Source organism: Lepisosteus platostomus, chromosome 26 (genome assembly GCF_059453375.1).
Source record: "Lepisosteus platostomus isolate fLepPlt1 chromosome 26, fLepPlt1.hap1, whole genome shotgun sequence".
Taxonomy (NCBI): domain Eukaryota; kingdom Metazoa; phylum Chordata; class Actinopteri; order Semionotiformes; family Lepisosteidae; genus Lepisosteus; species Lepisosteus platostomus.
This window is the reverse complement of record NC_142636.1, coordinates 12977692-12995746: the sequence shown is the minus strand read 5'-3', so window position 1 is coordinate 12995746 and position 18055 is coordinate 12977692. Positions and strand designations below refer to the sequence as shown.

General features: G+C 42.2%; 3 protein-coding genes across 15 annotated transcripts in view; all 3 read left to right on the top strand.

Annotated features, from left to right (window-relative positions):
* Positions 1-436: 436 nt before the first annotated feature.
* LOC148640206 (protein FAM187B-like) lies at positions 437-2238 on the top strand. Its single transcript, XM_088620448.1, has 2 exons — positions 437-1312; positions 1608-2238. The coding sequence occupies exons 1-2, from the start codon at positions 498-500 to the stop codon at positions 2113-2115; spliced, it is 1323 nt and encodes a 440-aa protein (XP_088476574.1). The 5' UTR covers positions 437-497; the 3' UTR covers positions 2116-2238.
* Positions 2239-2789: 551 nt separating this feature from the next.
* Positions 2790-6664, top strand: LOC148640205 (protein FAM187B-like). Of its 2 annotated transcripts, none has more exons than XM_088620451.1 (2): positions 2790-3713; positions 4562-4783. In XM_088620451.1, exons 1-2 carry the CDS (start codon positions 2899-2901, stop codon positions 4749-4751), a joined length of 1005 nt encoding a protein of 334 aa, XP_088476577.1. In that variant the 5' UTR covers positions 2790-2898; the 3' UTR covers positions 4752-4783. The 2 variants fall into 2 exon arrangements, with proteins under 2 accessions (XP_088476577.1, XP_088476576.1); XM_088620450.1 differs by lacking the exon at positions 4562-4783 and adding an exon at positions 6286-6664 and having other exon boundaries at positions 2794-3713.
* Positions 6665-7764: 1100 nt separating this feature from the next.
* mag (myelin associated glycoprotein) overlaps positions 7765-18055 on the top strand; it is a 41027-nt gene continuing 30736 nt past the window's right edge. For 3 of the 12 annotated variants that reach the window (XM_088620437.1, XM_088620433.1, XM_088620436.1), the window contains exon 1: positions 7772-8222. The gene's annotated coding sequence lies outside the window, so the exon portion shown is untranslated. Of the gene's footprint in view, positions 8223-16354; positions 16508-18055 lie in introns of those variants that run through there. The other 9 variants (XM_088620441.1, XM_088620442.1, XM_088620435.1 and 6 more) reach the window with 7 other exon arrangements.

Below are 18055 nucleotides of genomic sequence, written 5' to 3'. Positions count from 1 at the left end.
AAGGCGAAAGCATCATGGACGAGGGAAAAGTCAATCGGAAGGATAACGAGAATGTTAAGTTTATAGAACTGGCAAATATTACAGTTTTCAGAAGACGTCGTTCGGCACCGTTTGTCGTTTTTCCATGTTTTGTAGCTTTGAAGATGCAACATGTTTCAAGTTTTCGAAGACCTAGGGACAGATACAGGTTTAGCTATTTTATTCCGCCCTTTTTATTTTTATTTTTTATTGCCAACGGAGTAGTAATAATTCCTTACATTTATATAGCGCTTTTTACAGAACACTCCACTCCAAGCGCTTTACAGGTTACGGGGACTCTCCTCCACCACCACTGTGCAGCCTCACCTGGAGAACGTCTGAATCTACCATTTGTGCGCTGTATTCTAGAATACAGGGTTCTAGAAGCTCACGAAACGACTCATGGGTTTGAGGATTCTAAGAAACTTTGTCGTTTTTTTTTGTGAATTCTTTGTGGAGGGGTGGGGGGGGGGGTAATTATGTATTTCCTTTGCCCAGCTCTTGGGCTGGTGTTTTTGAGTCTCGTTTGGGTAAGTGCGCAGGGCGATACGGTCTGGCCCTGCCCGGAGAACCGTCCCTGTCAGGCAGCCTTCGTGTCCCACAACCCTGTGTTCTTGGGCTGCCGCAATCCTCCAGGTCGCTCCGAGGTCTCATGGCTCTACGCGAACTTCAGTGCCGGAGAGAAGGAGCTGGTGGAGTTATTTGCAGGAGGACGTGTGAATCGGAACATCAAAACTCCGGGTTTGATTCGTCTAGTTTCCCAAGCAAAGCTGGCGAGGGAAGACCTGGAACTGATGGAGCCCCTGCCTTCCGATTCGGGGTTTTTTCGTTGTCAAGCGGGAGACAGCGTCTTAGCCGATTACGAGATCGATTTCCAAGATGCGCAGCAGCTGCGCGTAACTTATACAGCTCAGGGACAGGCTCCGCAGTGGAACTACACGGCCGGGTCCGGAACTGGGGAACAGGTGCTTCTTTATACCCGGTGGAGTGCCTGGCAGTCCTGCGACCGCTGCGGGCAGGAGCCGGGAGAGAGAAAACGAGTGGGGCTCTGTTATGTTCGCTTTCCCGGGAGCGATTCCAACAGGGGGCTCCCCTGCGGTCTGGCGAGGCTGAAACTGGGAGAAAGCGGGCCGGCGCTCAGGAGGGGACCCCAACTGCAGATCCAGAGCTGCTGGGACGTGTGTCCCAACACCCTACATCGCCAGAAAGCAATCCCATTCCTTCTGGAGGACACCATCATCACCGAACCCCACGTTCCCGTCTGGCTCAAGTGCCCCAAAGCGTCTATTTACAGGTAAACAAGACGTCAGAAGTCACACACCGTAAACAGAGCAACGGATAACACAACAGTAAAGCACTAGCAGAAAGAAGAGCGCAAAACTACCAATTTGTCTCGAAGTTATCTTCGTAGAAACCACTCGGAAACGATTGCAATCATTAATTGTAAATGTCAGTGCTGTGATGAAGCCTCAATAGTGAAATGGTATACGTAGTTTAGAATTAATATTGCAAGGTGACTTGTGTGGGAGTTCGTCATAAAAAGAGGATTTGCACAAAAGTTAACGTTTCTGCCCTCTCTTATATTTTAGTCCCGTATATTGGCAGAGAAGAGGAGCCTCTCTCACCAGAGTTAGCTTGCTGAGAGAGAACGGCAGCCATTCCTTGGACACCCAGACAGGCGGTGGGATCTATCACATAAGCCGCACCTCCCCGGCCGATGTGGGGGTGTACCGCTGTTTCGTTAGCCGCGCAGTGACCGGCGAATTCACCGTACAACTCCGCGCCCCTCTCAAAAGCGGCCGGCGGCATCAGCAGCTAGGGTCCCGTTTTATCAGGGGCCTCCTGATAACCTTCTCCTGCTGTGTCATACTGATCGCCACGGCGAAAATTTCCACTCTGGCTTGCGGGAAAATACAGAGCCTACAGCCGCAAGCGTCAGGACGCGAGGAGACGGGTGCGCTACTCTCACCGCGTCCGTCCGAGAAGCTGACTGACTTTGAAAAGGGATCTGAAATTCCAGCGACATCCCAATCAGGACAGACAGGGGCACATCAGCATTTTCAACAGGATATCCATGCCTTGTGTGGTCAACCGTAATTCACTCTCTGATCTGCAGATGGCACAGTAGTCAACGCTAACATTACAAGTGTTATAAATACTGAAAAAAAAACATGCAGTCAGAGTTCATGCTCAATAATTAAAGTCAATGTTAAAGAAAAACGCCCGCTTCTCGGATTTAATTATCGGTGCATTTGCTTAAAAAAAACTATTTTTGTTTACTCCATGCGAATTGTTTTCTCGGCCAAGCGTCATGAAGGCTAAAAATTATACAGTTGTATTAACTTAAAATATGAAATGCTCTAACCTGCATTTGTAACGCCTTTGGTTATAAAGCTATTAACAGGTGTTTAACATTTGGAAGAGCTAAAGCCATATCAGTATCTGGTTATAAGCTACCTGTTTCTGTTATCCAACACTTTAAAGAAAATAATTGTGTATTGTAATAGCAATAATACAGAAAAAAAGTGAAAACTTCTCTTTTCAGATACAGAGAATGGCAATCTTGTGTGAACCACACTATTATATCAATATAATACAAACAACAATTATATGATAATATTTATATATCCAATTATAGTCAGTATTGTGTTAGTTTTAAAGCAAGCGTATAATGCAACTGTTTTGTGAAAATCGCCAACATAACCTGCATTATGACCTCACAGTCGGCTCATTGCGTTGACATCATCCTGATGATGCCACCACAATGCAAATAGAGCTTTAGACTCATTTGCCACTAGCCAGAGCAAGACAGGGCTCCTGGGACAGATCAGCCTAGCTGTTCTTAGTCATCTGTGAAGAAATGGCAAGACTCTACCCAACATGGCCAAACTAGCAGTAAGCCTCTTTTGCCTGCTGACGGGTGTGCTTCATATTGGATCTGCTGTGGGCATGACTGTACAATGTGTGATGGGTGAGACTTGTGTGGTGGCTCTGGCTAGTCTTAACCCTGCTACACTGGTCTGTCCCGAGCCCTCAAACTATGAGCCCATCACCTGGGACTACGAGAACCTCACTGCTCAAGGTTTTGGCCCAGCGCAGGTCATAGGGGTGCACGAGGCTCGTCCGTCCTTTTCTGCAGTGGAATTTCAGACCAGGCTGACGGTGAGTCCAAGAGAACTGAAATTTGAAGACATCCAGACCCAAGACTCCGGCATTTACACGTGTAGGAGCAGGAATAGCACCCTGGCCCGCTATCAGGTGGACGTCCAGGACGTAGGCCGGCTGCACGTTTCCCACGTAGCTCTGGGGCAGGAGGCCCTGGACAACACTTCCCTTGACCTGGGGAGCAAAGGCCGGGTGGAGCTCTTCACCCTGTGGTCGCCCTGGCAACCGTGCGATCGCTGCGGGCGCCGGGGGGAGAGGAAGAGGGCCGGTTTCTGCTACGCCAGTGGGCCGCCAGGGGAGGTGGTCCCCTGCGGTTTCGTGGGAAAACGGCTGGGAATGGGAGGAACAGAGGGCTCAGTGGTCAGCCGGGGTCCGGAAATCAGAATTGAGACCTGCAGAGAGGACTGCTCCGAAGACACGGAGCACACAATCAGCTTCTCAGACCTACTGTTCCTGGCTCTTGTGGCGACGTATGATGTGCCCGTCTCCGGTATTGCTGCCTTAAGCTGTCCATCCGCATCAATCTATAGGTGAGGTGGCATGCCTGGGTAAGTGTTAATTGTTGGGCACCTTGCATGTTTATCAGTTATTGATTAAGAACACTAGTCTATCAGTGGTGACATCACTCTTGATTTTTATATATGACATGAAAGATTCTTCATCTTTTTTGTCATCAAAGGTTTGTGCTTGTTGTTGTGAGTGCTTGTTTCAGTGTCAGTAGGTATATTGGGCTAACGGGGTTAAAACTGTATCTCTCTTTCTTGTTAAGTAAGTCTTTTACTTTTTTGATAGATTATAGAGTCTATATAAATAAAATATATGACTACTTCTACAGGCATTTAGGTTTTGGTCACAAGCTTGTTAATTTTGACCACAACTGTATTCCCCCGGTATGTAAAAATAACTGGAAACTACGCTCTCCTTCATTCCTTGGAAGGTTGTGATCTTAGTTGAGTGTGAAATTATATAAAGTCATTTTCTTCCCCTGGGAAGAAGAGTTTGTTAAGGCCGTCAGTAGCTATCTTTTCACATGTAATCACACAATTTAATAGTGCTATATCTTCCATTCTTCTTATAGTTATAAAGTAACCACATGTGGAAAAGGATAAATTTGAATACATTTTTAAAGCTTTTAGAATTTTGTGTTGCTGTTTTTTACATCACAGCTACTGTTTGGAAGCAGCTGGAGGTGTGTACCACTTTCATTTCTGTATGCTGGATCTAAATAGATTGCTCTTTAGCGCTTTTGTTCATAAATGACTTCAACGTACTCTGATTTATTTTTTGTTAACGGCAATAAACCGTTAACAACAAATGTCACGTATGCTCCATTGTCCCCCGAACTGCTGTTTGAAAGAGATATAACATTGACCGCCAGATGGAGCTGTTCTGCAGAGCTGGGGGTGGAAGGCTGGGAATGTGCAGAATGTCTAAGGAACGTCTGGTATCTTCGCTCGTCTCTATTCAGACAGCGAGCGTCAACCCCACTCACAAACCTGCGCAGGAACGGACACACAGGAAGGCATTCATCGCTCTGTCACACGGCACAAGCACCCCTCGAAGAATGACGCATTGGTGTTACAATAAAACTACAGAGAAATGTCTAGACTTTTTTTTAAGAAAAGGTGACAAAAAATACCAGACAAAACAATAACTCCTACAGCCTTCAAAAACAGAAGGCGTCCATAATAAAGCTAACCTTACCAGACATGCACACTTCCATTTCAAAATGTTTATGTCCTGTCCTCCTTTGATTGCTCGTTTTAATAATTCAAGGTCTTATAACTGAAAAGCTCAAGGAGCATATGTCTTGAACTCTTCATAAATTCCAAGGGCCTATCAATCTTGTTGATTGGTGTCTTCTAGCATTAAGATGCAATGATGAGCCCCTTTCAAGCTAATCTTTAATAGTTTCATCGGACAATAATTGCCAAGCCCTCAAGAAGAACTTGTGCCCCTTTGGAGCTCCACTGGAATCTGTGCATGTTGCTGAAAGGACAAGGGAAATTGTACAAAGCAAAAGCTTTTTGATTACATCCAAAGAGACCCTGATCTCTGTCTAGTCTACGAAGTGTCAGGAGCGGTTAAGAAGAAAAAGTCCTCCTTGTGAACCATTCAATGGGATTTTAGTTAGATATGGAAGGGAAAGAATGAGGCTGTGGTTGGATGGGTGGGGGAGCTGTAGAAAGAAGGGAGAGAGAAGGGAGGGAGAGAATCAGTGTCTGGGAGAAGCAGGATACGGACTACTGAAATGCTTGTAGATTGAGTGAGAAAAATGAAGCAGAGAAACTTACTACATTCACACTTCTAAAGTTTTTGCTTTGGTCTGTCCCAGTGCAACGCCAAAAATCTATCTAGAGGTCCGATTCCTCTATAAAGAAGCAGTACTATCCACTTGGTAGATTCAACAGGCTTTGCAAGCAACTTCAAACTCTTCTTTGCGGGAGAACTAGAAACTAATTAAAAATGAAAGCATGACCCAAAGAGATCATTAGCAACTTGGATGGAATGTCCACTCCTAGACCAGGCCGAGGTAATGTCTAGGATTCCTTCGGTCTTTACAGGCCTTGCTCAACTAAGAATGCATCAGATCTAAAAAGACAACACTGGTTTGGCTTCTTTGCTTAAATAAGTACAGTCGTTCAAATCCGTGTCAGAGTTTGAAAGGTCATTGAAAACCAGCAAGCTCCGGCTTTCAAAAACGGAAGATGCACTCTGTCCTTGACCTTGCAGTTCTCGGAAACCAGGAAGCAATTTCTGTTTCACAAATTTTCACAACATTTCTTTTAAAAGTCCCTGAAAAATAACCTTGAGAACTGGAAGCATCCATCTATTTGTCACATTATTTAAACTCCTCACATGATCTGACACCTAAAGTTGCAGGGAGGAATAATCATTATTAAATAGTATTTGTTTTCACAGAAAAGCCTTCAATTTTTTTTATCCAACTTAGAAAAAACAGAAACATACTATTTCTTTAGAGAAAAGTGGGTCCCTTTTTCCTAAGACTAGTACAGTGCTCTAAAATGCCTTGATAAATCTTTCTGCTGCCCACATTTCCTCAACTCATGGTAACCAGTGGTGGCCCTTTTTGTCCCACAGGCCTGTGTACTGGGAGAGACACGCTCTGCCCCTCACCCAGCTTGACCTCCTGCTTCAGAATGGCACTCACTGGCTGGACAGCAGGACGGGAGGCGGGACGTATGTGATCTGGCAGGTGGAAGGGGCTGACACGGGCCTGTACCGCTGTTTCGTGGCTCGGAAGCTGAAGGCCAGGTTCCTCTTGCGGGTCAGGGCGGACCTACTGCCCGGCCTGCTGAGGGCCCTGCAGTTTGTGGCCTTGGTGTCATTTCTCTTCTGTACCTTCCTCGGCTTCGTGTGGATCACGAGGCAGATCCACCTCCAGCGCCTCGCCAGGGTGGGGTCGCAGGTTTCCTGACTGGAGGGAGGGCAGAGCAATAAAAGAGAGAGCAAAGGCAAAGCGCAGGTCTTGGTGTGCTGTCTTCAAGAGCACAGCTCTGTGTAGCACAGTGTGCCTCCAGTCCTTAACTCCTAGAAAGCCTGAGGTCTTAAAAATGGTTTTCAATGAAAGAGTGACCCAGCAAACTTGAATATTTCTGAAAAGTGTGGTACATAAACATGCAGATCCCTTTTGTGTACAGTGGAGTGTGCATGTTCTGCTTTGACTTTTCTTCTGGTGTGCTCCTCAGTGTGTATGTGTGTGAGTGCCCCGTTTCTATTTCCTATACTACTTGGCACAAGGTTTGGGTTACTGCTACCACTATAACTGATAGTTATCCTCAATATTTCATGACTTAAAACTTAGAACACGTAACAAAAACTGTAAATAACTTTAAAAAAACCCTCCGAGCTGCAGTTCAGACTGCAGTAATGAAAGAATGTCTGGCAAAACAGTTCCCTGTAAGACAATTCTCCTCAGTTAAGTACTGTTTCTTTAATGCTTCTCAGAATTTATTTAGCTTGTACTTTCTGATGCTGTTCTACAGTGTGTGCTGTCATTTGCGTTTGTTGTGTGAGGGTGACAGCTGCTCTGCCCCAGGAGAATATTAGGGGTCTAAAGCTGTTAATTAATAATAATAATTGCTTACACTTATATAGCGCTTTTCTGGACACTCCACTCAAAGCGCTTTACAGGTAATGGGGACTCCCCTCCACCACCACCAATGTGCAGCATCCACCTGGATGATGCGACGGCAGCCATAGTGCGCCAGAACGCTCACCACACATCAGCTATCAGTGGGGAGGAGAGCAGAGTAATGTAGCCAATTCATAGAGGGGGATTATTAGGAGGCCATGATTAGTAAGGGCCAATTGGAAATTTGGCCAGGACACCGGGGTTACACCCCTACTCTTTTCGAGAAGCGCCCTGGGATTTTTAATGACCACAGAGAGTCAGGACCTCGGTTTTACGTCTCATCCGAAGGACGGCGCCTGTTTACAGTATAGTGTCCCCGTCACTATACTGGGGCATTAGGACCCACATGGACCGCAGGGTGAGCGCCCCCCGCTGGCCCCGATGATGACAGAATCACACACACCAGGTTTGCTCAGACCTTTGCCACTGCACATACGGACAGTATTCATCCTTCTTCACAGAGCTTGATAAAGACAACCATCATTTTATTGGGAGCTCCACGGAAAACAAGTGTAACGACGCACCGTTCTTTCTGAAATGACAGTGTGGGCAGCAGAAAGAGTGATTCTCTTTCCTCGCCACGTTGCTGACTCCTTCCAACCACTCCCCTTTCTGCGGTGCCATAAGGTTGGCAGTGTGTGGCAGAAAGTGCCAAAGGGATGCTGAGCCCTGGGCAGAGGGAGAAAAACAACCCTGCCTCACCGTGCCTGCCAGCCCCAAGCGTGCGGTCTGTCAGCGAGCGCAGTGGGACGTTTCAGAGACCAATAACAAGGCTTGGTTTTCTCCTGTGCTCTGAGCGGCAAGCCACAGATGTCGCCGGAGATGAAGTGACTGAGCACCTGATTCTTCTCCGCTCGACGAGGGGCTCTGGAGAGCAGCAAAGGTAAGGCAGCGCTCTCTCTTACGGCTCAAAAGAAAGACACTCTTCATGGAGCTCGAAAGCAAAATTCTGTGTGCATGTATTTATAATATATTTTTGATCTCATGGACATAAGACGTGTGCACTGTAATTTCTTTCCATTGGGTTTATATTTTTAAAATGTTTAACATCGAGGCATACTTCGAAAGGAAAAGTTATCCTTTAGACATGAAGTAGTTCTACTTCAGCAGGCTTGTTCCAGCTCTGCAAGGAAATTTGACAGCATTTAAATAAATCTGTTTATGATAAAGGTTTTTTTGGGTTTTTAGATGATTGCCTGTAGAGTAACTAGTTCATAAACTGAGTGATTGACTGGATGTGTTCAGTAAAATTCCAAAAGTAAGGCAAAGTGTTATGGTCCCTAAAGGATCTTAAAAGGAAAAGGATCTGTGTTTTTTGGGAGATTGTGTGCAGCTGGTTTCTTTTTACTAGAGAGAGAGAGCTTTGTAAAAGTCCCCTATGTTATAACATTGTAGAACCGAGGCGAAATCTTTAACCACAGAGCAGTAGGGTAAAATGGTGATCTAGACAGTGGCAAATGAAAATTAGGTTACGATATTATGGTTGTAGTACCTTGAGGTAAATTATTTTGAAAAAAGGCAAAATATTTTTTACTTGTGAGAATGTGTCATGCTGGGAAGGAATTCATGTCAATACACTATGTTAATTCTTCCAGTTTCATATCCATAATATTGCAGTGTCAAGGTGTATAGTACCTGCAGGGCGAAAAATATTTCACATGAAATATTCCAACTGTTGTTATGATGACAGGCTGGGCATTTTTGAGCATCTTGCAGCATTTTTAGAAAAGAACTGTGATCTTTTATGTAATAAAATATATCCACACTTCTATTTTACATTTCGGTAACTTACTTTTTTTGTATCTGAAGCTATAGTTTTATCCATAGTGCTGCTGGACTGAAGTCAAAAGATATCCCTAGATTGCATACAGTGGAAAAATGAATTATAAATCTCATTGCATAGCAGGCGTATTTGTTTCAGATTTTAGAAGTTGCAGGTTCTTATATAAGATAGCATCAGGTGTGGGAGTATGTAAAAGCCTTTAACTTTATTTTGAATCAATCTGTATGGACAGAGTTGTATACTTATTACAACATTAATCATATTGGAGCTCTGATTTAAAAATAAAAAACCTGAACTGGACAGGCTATGCAGTGAGGGTTCTTTAGATACTTAATTTGCATGAACAAACTGGGATTTAAATATCTCTTCTTTACCTTGGCTATTCGCTACATATATTATTGCTTCTTTCAATGCCTGTTAGTAAACCCATCTAATCTGGCATTCTGTTGGTAATCCATGCCAATTGAAAATGTGATCTGAAATGCATCTCTGTCACAAATGAATGGTTTTTGAATGCTATTGGCATAACATAATATATTGACAGTCAGCATAGTGATTTGAAATTTACATTCCAGTGCTACCAATGCAAAAACTACCCCAGCATCATGGACGTTAAGATATTATCTCCTTACACCCTCCTCTGAGTGCAACTATTTGTCTCTGCCCACACTTCAAAATACCAAATCTCATGACATCACTTTTCACACACGAACATTAGGAGTTATTTCAAGCATTCTGCACCTCCCAGTTGTTTGTGACTAGTTTCTTATAATTCCAAGGCCTTCATCAAGCCAATCCCAAAAGGGCAACTGAGTCGAATATTTCCTCAGTAATGCTGATTCAGTGTCCACACATCCAGAGCTCTTTGTGCAGTGGTACACCTCACCTTGTAGTTCCACGTTTGGGCAGATGACAATATCGGAGACATCTTTGGCATTTTGACTAGCGTCACTATTCTCCTGTTCCACAAAAGGTGGTAAGGAGATGGAAAAAGCAAACAAAATGTATATAGTCTAGATTTTTAAATGAAGAAAACCGTATTATGATCATGAAATGCAATGCACGAACATTATACAAATCTCCTCAGTCTTTAACAGAGGAGATCACAACGGGACCAGATATAAGATCTGAAAATACCTGTAAGTTACTGACAAAGTCACACCTTTGCATTACTTTAGGCTCAGCAAAAAACAAGAGCACAGGACCACAAGTGGAGATTATGATGTGTTTAGGACTGAAAGCAGGAGGCACTTTTTTGCACAAAGGGCAGTGGGTGTCTGGAACAAGATGCTGAGCCAATTAAGCTGAAGCCAATTCCCTGAGAAATGCCAAAGATGACTTTTGACCTGCTCCTCAGTTCAAAATTGTCAGGGAACTCCTGAGAGGTTGTACAGGTAAAACAGTCCCTTCAAGAAAAGGTTGAGTCCTATGGTGCAGACAGTGCAAGTTCAATCCCAGGTCATGTCGCTAGCCATGCCTGGCTGGGATTTCCCTAGTGACAGCACACAACTGACTCAGCACTTCCACTGGGGACAGGCTTAGTCATCCAGGGCTTTTCTCGGCTCTCTGTGAAACAGCGACACCTGCAACCACCCAGGTGCCTAGCGGCTTGCTGTGACTTTAGTGAGGGACGTCCTCTCCTTCCGACAGTGCTCAGACTCCCAATGAATTTGGGATGCTTCCTATGTGGGTGTAGAGTTAAATATTTGAGACACTGAGACACTTGGCGATTCCAAATTCATTGGGTACAGTAGATATATTATGTGGAATAATAGGAACTTCCAAGTAAAACAGCCTACACACCATGATGGGTTAAATGGTCTCTTCATATGTATAGACATCTTGCGATTTTTTGTTGATCCGATGATCCACAAGTTGGATTTACAGACCACGCTCTGGGCAGCCAAACCGTTCCCTTTTGGAAGAGGTGGCCACTGTAGTAGGACAAATCTGCAGTTGTCAATCAGGGTCTTTTAGTGGCCTAACTAGGAAAGAATCAGAAAGGTAGGAGGGACATCTAATTAACCAATGGAAGGCAAGTATTTAGTTGTGTCCCAGAGGGATCAAATAAAAATACTGTTGCTGATTTTTTAAATGAAAGACCGTCGCCACTATCTGATGGGAGTTTGTCTCATTGCCATCTCCACAATGTCTTAGACCACAAAGGGGCCATGGGATCCTCACAAGTCAAATAATAGTTTACATCAATTTCACACTTAGGGTACTTTATGCACCTACATTATGACAGTAACTTAGCTGGCTCCTGCAGTGCTTTCCTAACTATTTGATCTTGCTTTCAATGTGCGTGACTACAATATATTCATCTGAGACTGACTCTGTTCTACCATGGTAATATATTTTATTAAATATAGATTTATTTGGTGATTAAAAAATTAGCGCCTCACTAAAATAGTAAAGGGAGATTTGATCACAGAAGATCTTGAAACAAACATGTTGGTTGTATTTAGAAACCAATCAAAAGCTGCATTACAACTTTGGTATTATGGTATTTGGAAATGGTTTTACTGTAATTATGACTGAAATACTGAGAGATGAAAACACCACCAAAGCAGTAAGTGGGTATCTTCCACTGAGTTGTCATAGGTCCTTTAAGGAAATTGGTTTAGAAATAGAAACTGCTGTGATTAATGTATCGTGTTACTGATTGGCAGACTGTACTAGCCAGGGAACATTTTTCTGACCATTTTTAATAGGCCAGCAAACAGACAGTTAAGCCCAGATTACAAACGGGTTCAAGCATGAGGAATAATTTCTCAGAGCTGGGATGTGTTCAAGTGAGGTTCTGTGGTGGATAAATGCAATATCTGCTAGAAATATGTCTGACAGCTTGAATGATGCTGGTCTTCTTTTTCTGTGTGTGTGTTTAACTGATATTATTTTTAAACTAAATCATTCTTATTTGGCAAGAGATAAGAAACAATCTTTTGAAATCTTGGACAGAAACAGAAACAGATCTCTGATAGTTCTGGCCTGCTTTCTCTCGACTGTTATATCTAGATTCCTCAAAGGTAAACACTTCTAACGTGTAAAAACAAAAAATGACAAAATGGTCATTCCTTCTAGGGAGGTGCAAGACCTAATAGTAAGGGAACATTAACATTGAGAAAAGAGACGCTTCTTTACACAAAGGGTGGTGGGAGTGTGGAACAAGCTTCTGTGCCATGTTGTTGAAGCTGATACCCTGGTTTACTAGATGGGTCAAATAGCCTCCTCTGGTTTGAAACCTTTCTTGTGTTCTTAATTAAGACCATAAGCAAGGATTGGTTCTTGTTTACACTATGAAAGAAAGCTCTCATTGTCCCCGCTTGTCCCGCATCTGGCTTTGAGAGCACATCAAGTTGACGTTACCCTGATATCCCATTGCTGTGAGGATCTCATCTGAAAAAAAGTTGCTCTTGTCAGATTTGTTCAACCAGATTAAAAAATAAACCAAAGTAATCTAAAGCTAAAGTGTCAGGATTTGCACAGAGTTCAGGAAAAGAAAGAGAAAGAAAGGTATCATTTCAAGTTAAGGTGTGAATTTCTCATTGACAACTGATAAGACTTTGCTGCTTTACAGCTCTTTGACATGTGCTCCCTGTTAGCTAACTATTAAACAAATGCAAGTCTAAGAAAAAGGGCTGACAGGAAGTGGTTAGAAGCAACCTTTTCAGTTGTGATCAAACAATGGTCTGCTACCCTTTTTATCTTCTTTTTGTGGTTTTCTAGTGAAGGAGACATACTGTGGGAGATTGAATGAAATTAGAGAAAGACATGAAGAGAAGTCATTTTTTAAATTGGCCCCTTACAAGTTTTTTTTGGTACGTAAGTGAAATGATTAGGAAATATCTGAGGTCCTTAGGTTCAAGAAGACCCTTGAGCTTTGCATGTGTCTGCAAAAATTGCAACTTAAAATGGAAATGCAGTTAAGCAAAGAATGAGAGATTTTGTTATCTTCATGTCCTATAGTACACAGTTTCATTTTTGACTGACATTTTGCTGTTTGTAGCCTGAGAAATGACTAGATAATGAAGTCAGAGAAGCTATTTCCAAATCTGATTTTTTCCTTGATGCCATGCCTTGGCCCCTACTAAAAGCTACCTAAATTTCCTGAGGAAGGACAACTGGGATTGATTTTAACAGAGATGACAGTGTAGTATGGTCTCCATGCCCATCAGTTACTGGGTTTTGCTTGCTCCAAATTTACATTCCTTTAGGTCACACAATATTATATCAGTGTTGAAATTGATATATAATATTACAACATTATATTCAGAAAGCATTGAAACTAAAATGACTTCATCATCATTTGGCAGAAGACAAATATGAAAGCTAATCAAAATCATAGAATAACGTGGTCCAGCTTTTATCATTGTTCTGTGGATTTGACCACAAGGGCAGAATTTTGTATACAACACCTTTGTGAAAAACTGAAAAACGTGAAAAACTGGCCTGATGTATTTGCGATCAGGATCACATATTTCTTCTCAAAGACAGCACCAGCTATGGGAATGTCAATACTGGAATATTGGTTTACAATTTACATTGGTAACAACTGGACTTGTGCTACATTGCAAACATACATTGTAGACACACCTGAAGAAAGCTCCACAGCCGAAATGTTGTGTCTCCTTTCTTTTCAGCATGGAATAAACGTCTACCTGTTCCATTGTGAACATGCTCTTGTTTTGCTTAGATATGGATGGCGATCATTTTGCAACTTTAGATGTTTGATTCTCCTTTTCTCCAAAGAGTTGTCAACCTTGTTCTACATTTGGGGCTCAGAGAGGTGCTGTGTTCATTGCTTTGAGTCTTGATAGCAAAACAAGAATTAGCTGAAAGAGAGTGAAGAATTAACTGAAAAAGAAGACAATAAATGAGAAAACAATAACCTGTTTTGACCTTTCTCTTTGGCCACAATGACTGAAGAGGCCTCTGTGTACATGTGAGTTATTGACACTGTATCCTGACCACCATGTGCGAGAAGTGGCTGCCTCATAGTGGAGCCCCCTGCCCCCCTGTTCCACCTCCTACACAAGGCCCATTGTTTCAGATGTCCCCTGCGTTCTGATGGTACAATCCAAGCCTGTCACTGACAGACACTGGAAAGTTCGTGCACAGAGATAATTGTCTAAAAGCGGAACAATCCTGCAGTTCTTCTTTCGCTCCCAAGATTAGATAATTCTTGCTCTGGCTCTGCCTGCTGTCCCTATTGTTAGAATGCAAAAAAAATAACGAATTGCTGAGGTGATCCGAGATTCTTGTTGCTAGTGCTCAAGACTGTGTGTGTGCTAAGGCACCCACCGTTCCCATCTGCAGCCCAAAGCATGATGTAAGCCTGCATGTGTCCATGTAAACCAGTCACAGCCAGCAGCCAGGGGTCTTTTGTGTCAGGCTTCTCTTTGGACGGCTCCTTTGGCCCAACTTAGGACCCCACCGTCATCCACACATACTGTAGTTCACAGAAAAGGGCTCAATCTGGTTCTCCAAGCGTACTTTTATTTCAAGACTAAGCTGGGCTTTAAATAACATCACCAGGTGGGAAACATTACAGCAATCAGTTTGGGCCATTCTTAATAGTTGCCTTTATGACTTTGAACTTCTAGATCACAGGCTTTAAAATTACATTTTTTTTCACCTTTAGTGTTCCTATTACATTGAGACCAGGCCTTTTCCGTCCATCACACTAAGTTCAAAAACAAAGTTCCACATCCATAGTATCGACAGGCTAAGTTGGTTTCATTGTTATCTTCAGAGAAGCTCAGGGCTTTTCACACCTCTATAAGATGTGACGGGTATTCATTTGCGAAAATACAAGAAGAAGTCCTAATATTTTCTTACTGTTTAGTCGTCTTTATGGTCATTTATACCATGCTGGCCTAGATGTTCCATCCATTTTCTACCCAGTACATGGTCATGGAGGAGGAGTGTATCTTGGCTCCTCCTCAACAGACACGGGTCAGGATAACCTGGATGGGACACACACACGGACACAAAAACACTCAAACCAGGACCAATTTTCCCAGAAGCCAATTAACCTTCCAGCATGTCTTTGGAGAGCACCTGAAGGAAACCCATGGACAGCACCCCAGGTCTAGAATTGAACCCAAGGCCTCAGCACTGTGAGACAGCAATGCTAAGAACAGTGCTACCTTGCCTTTATATGAAAAAAATAATCAAAGTAGTTTTACCCCCTAACAAGTACAAACGTCATTTTAATAAATTTGTTAGGAACTCAACAGTATCATTTTAAATTGGTTTTTAAAGTCCCCATGGAAACTACAAGTGTCTCAGAAAAGAGAACTAAACTTTACAGTTTCAAATCATGGTTAGAAAAACCTTATAACCTTGTCCCAAAGATCATTAAATGTATTGCTTATTTGTAGCAGTGATATATCTGCAACCAAAGCCATAAGTTACTGAACATTACTGTAGCACAGCCTGGATTCAAAGAACCAGCATCCCAACTATACTGGATGCAAAAGTGTTTAAAAATTTAAAAATAATATCACCTGGATCCTCATATTTATTGAGGAATCATGCGGGTGAAGCACAGTTCTCAATGAAACTGGTTGTTTTCTCGCCTTTTTACAAGTTGAATACCAGTAAGGTGCTTCAAGTTACCTGACAATATACAGTATCATCTTGCTCACTATGCAAAAGATAAAAGTACAACACTACTGATGTCCTACTGTAGAACAAACAGGAACAAAAGGAATACTGGAGCCTCTTTATTACAGCTAGAAAAAGTTTGAGTTACTCAACCCTTCTACCTTACGGGTCACATAGGCTTTTCCAAGACCACCTTGCCTCTACATTTACAGTAGTTATACAGTACCTTAGACGTATAGGAAGCAAATGTAAAGAAATCAGAAGGAAATCTAGGTGGATAAAGTATCGTGAAAACACAATGTATGTTTACAATGCTCAGTGAGATGTGGTGACTGGACATTTGACTGTCCCAGCACTAACGTGTCAGGCTACTCTGTTCCACTCCTGAAAGAAAAAAAACATGTCTGTTAAATAAACCCATTTTTTGTGTTCTTGACTTCAAAACCAGCACCCTCCCCAAATAAAAACAGTTTTATTACCCTAAATTCATCTGAAGGAAGAAATAAGGCTTCAAGTTGAAAGCCGCACCCTGTCGGAACAGAGATGTCTTTGTGGCAGTGTCACAAAGTGGGGATTTATGAATGAGTGGGGTTTGGACTGAACAATAGCTGTACACTGGGAGGCTGATTTCCATACGGGAGGTGATGTGGCCTGGTACAAGGGCCCTATAGAGAGAGAGGGGCTAGAAAAATAAAACCAGCAAGGCAGCACAGTCGATGTTTTGCACAGAACGCAAATAGGACAAGGCAAAGAGGGGCCTAACTACACTGATTGTAAGTCATATTTTTTATTACCTTAAATAAAGCTTTGAGGTCATATTATTTTCTCTTCTCAGTATTGCTTTTGATTGTTTAATGGTTATGAGTAAGCTTTATTCACTTCTTCCATTAGTGATTAAGCTTTACTTACATTTTCATTTGCTATCATAATGATCAGAATTATTAATAAGTGATTTATTAGAAATATTTTTTTCTTTAAAAAGAAGTAACTTTAAAGCTGGTGAGAGGTTTGTTTTTTGGTATTGCTGTGGAACTGGGGTGACATAGCCCTCATCAAATTTGCAGATGTGAGAGTATTTTGCATCTCATTAAGCATATTTTGTTTTGCTTATGGGATGCAACATTTCGCAGCACAACATTTCATACTGAAGACACTTTAAAAATGTTGGACATTGGTTTTAAGCAACTATTGAGCTAACTCTGCAATTTAAGAACTTCTTGGAAATCGATGTCATTTTTGTTGTTTTGGGGAACATTTATTACAATTTGTACTGTAGAATATGTCCTTTTCATCTTACTTTGGGTGAACACACCTTTCCAGAAAAAGTGTGGTTTGCAAAGAAACTAAAAAGTGAATCTAAAGCTAGACATTTTTTTTTATTACAGACAGCTGGTTAGCCAGGAAATCAGTCAGTAAACTGAATTTTCTTAGAAAAACAACTTGAGTTTTTGAGATTCAATTAAGGAATGAAAACAAAAGAAAAGAAACATCTTACATAAGAATTTACTTTTTTGAGTTTCTACACCCAAGAAATACATTGACATATAAAATCTTTGAGAACATGCCTGGGTATCTTGTGTTCCCACAACTCTTTGCATTTGAAGTTATAATGAGCTTTCTTCTTTGTTCTTGTAACAGTTACTGCGCATTTTAATGGAGTTATTGTCTCCCCCCTTTTGTATTTAAATCACTGTAAAATAAGTAGTAAAACATGAACCAGGGGATAAAACTAAGCAGGAGAGCATTTATAACTGAGAACAGGAGGTATCTCTTTGCACAAAGTGTTGTGTGAGTCTGCCTATCCAGTCATATTGTCAAAGCTGTTACCCTGGCTTGTTTCAAGAACGAACTGGATGAGATCCTCAGATCAATTAGCTACTTAAAAGCTGGCTGGGCCAAATGGCCTTCCCTCATTTGCTAACTGTATGTTAAAAATCATAACATTTACAGCCATGGCAGGAAAACTATACGAACAATCTGTCTCAAAAACTCCTAAGTGCAAAACCATTAAGCTTTTTTTCCATGTCAGTTTGTAGTAAAACAGCACCTGCAAAGGATAATGCTGCCAGAAAATCTGATGTGTCTGTGTAGGTTTATTGAGTGGTTAGGGATAGCGACATTTGGTTTAATCCTCTCGTATTAAGTTCCATCCCTTGGCCATAGCATGGAAACCTGGGACCACCAGGCAGTGTGAGGAGTTAACCAAGGGTGGAGGGAGCTGCAAAGGTGGAAATGGTGTGAAAGAGGTAGATTGATCTCATTTGTACCTTTTGAAAATGTGGGTTGAGACAGCTGGGAGTTAAAGGGACCTGGTTGTCATA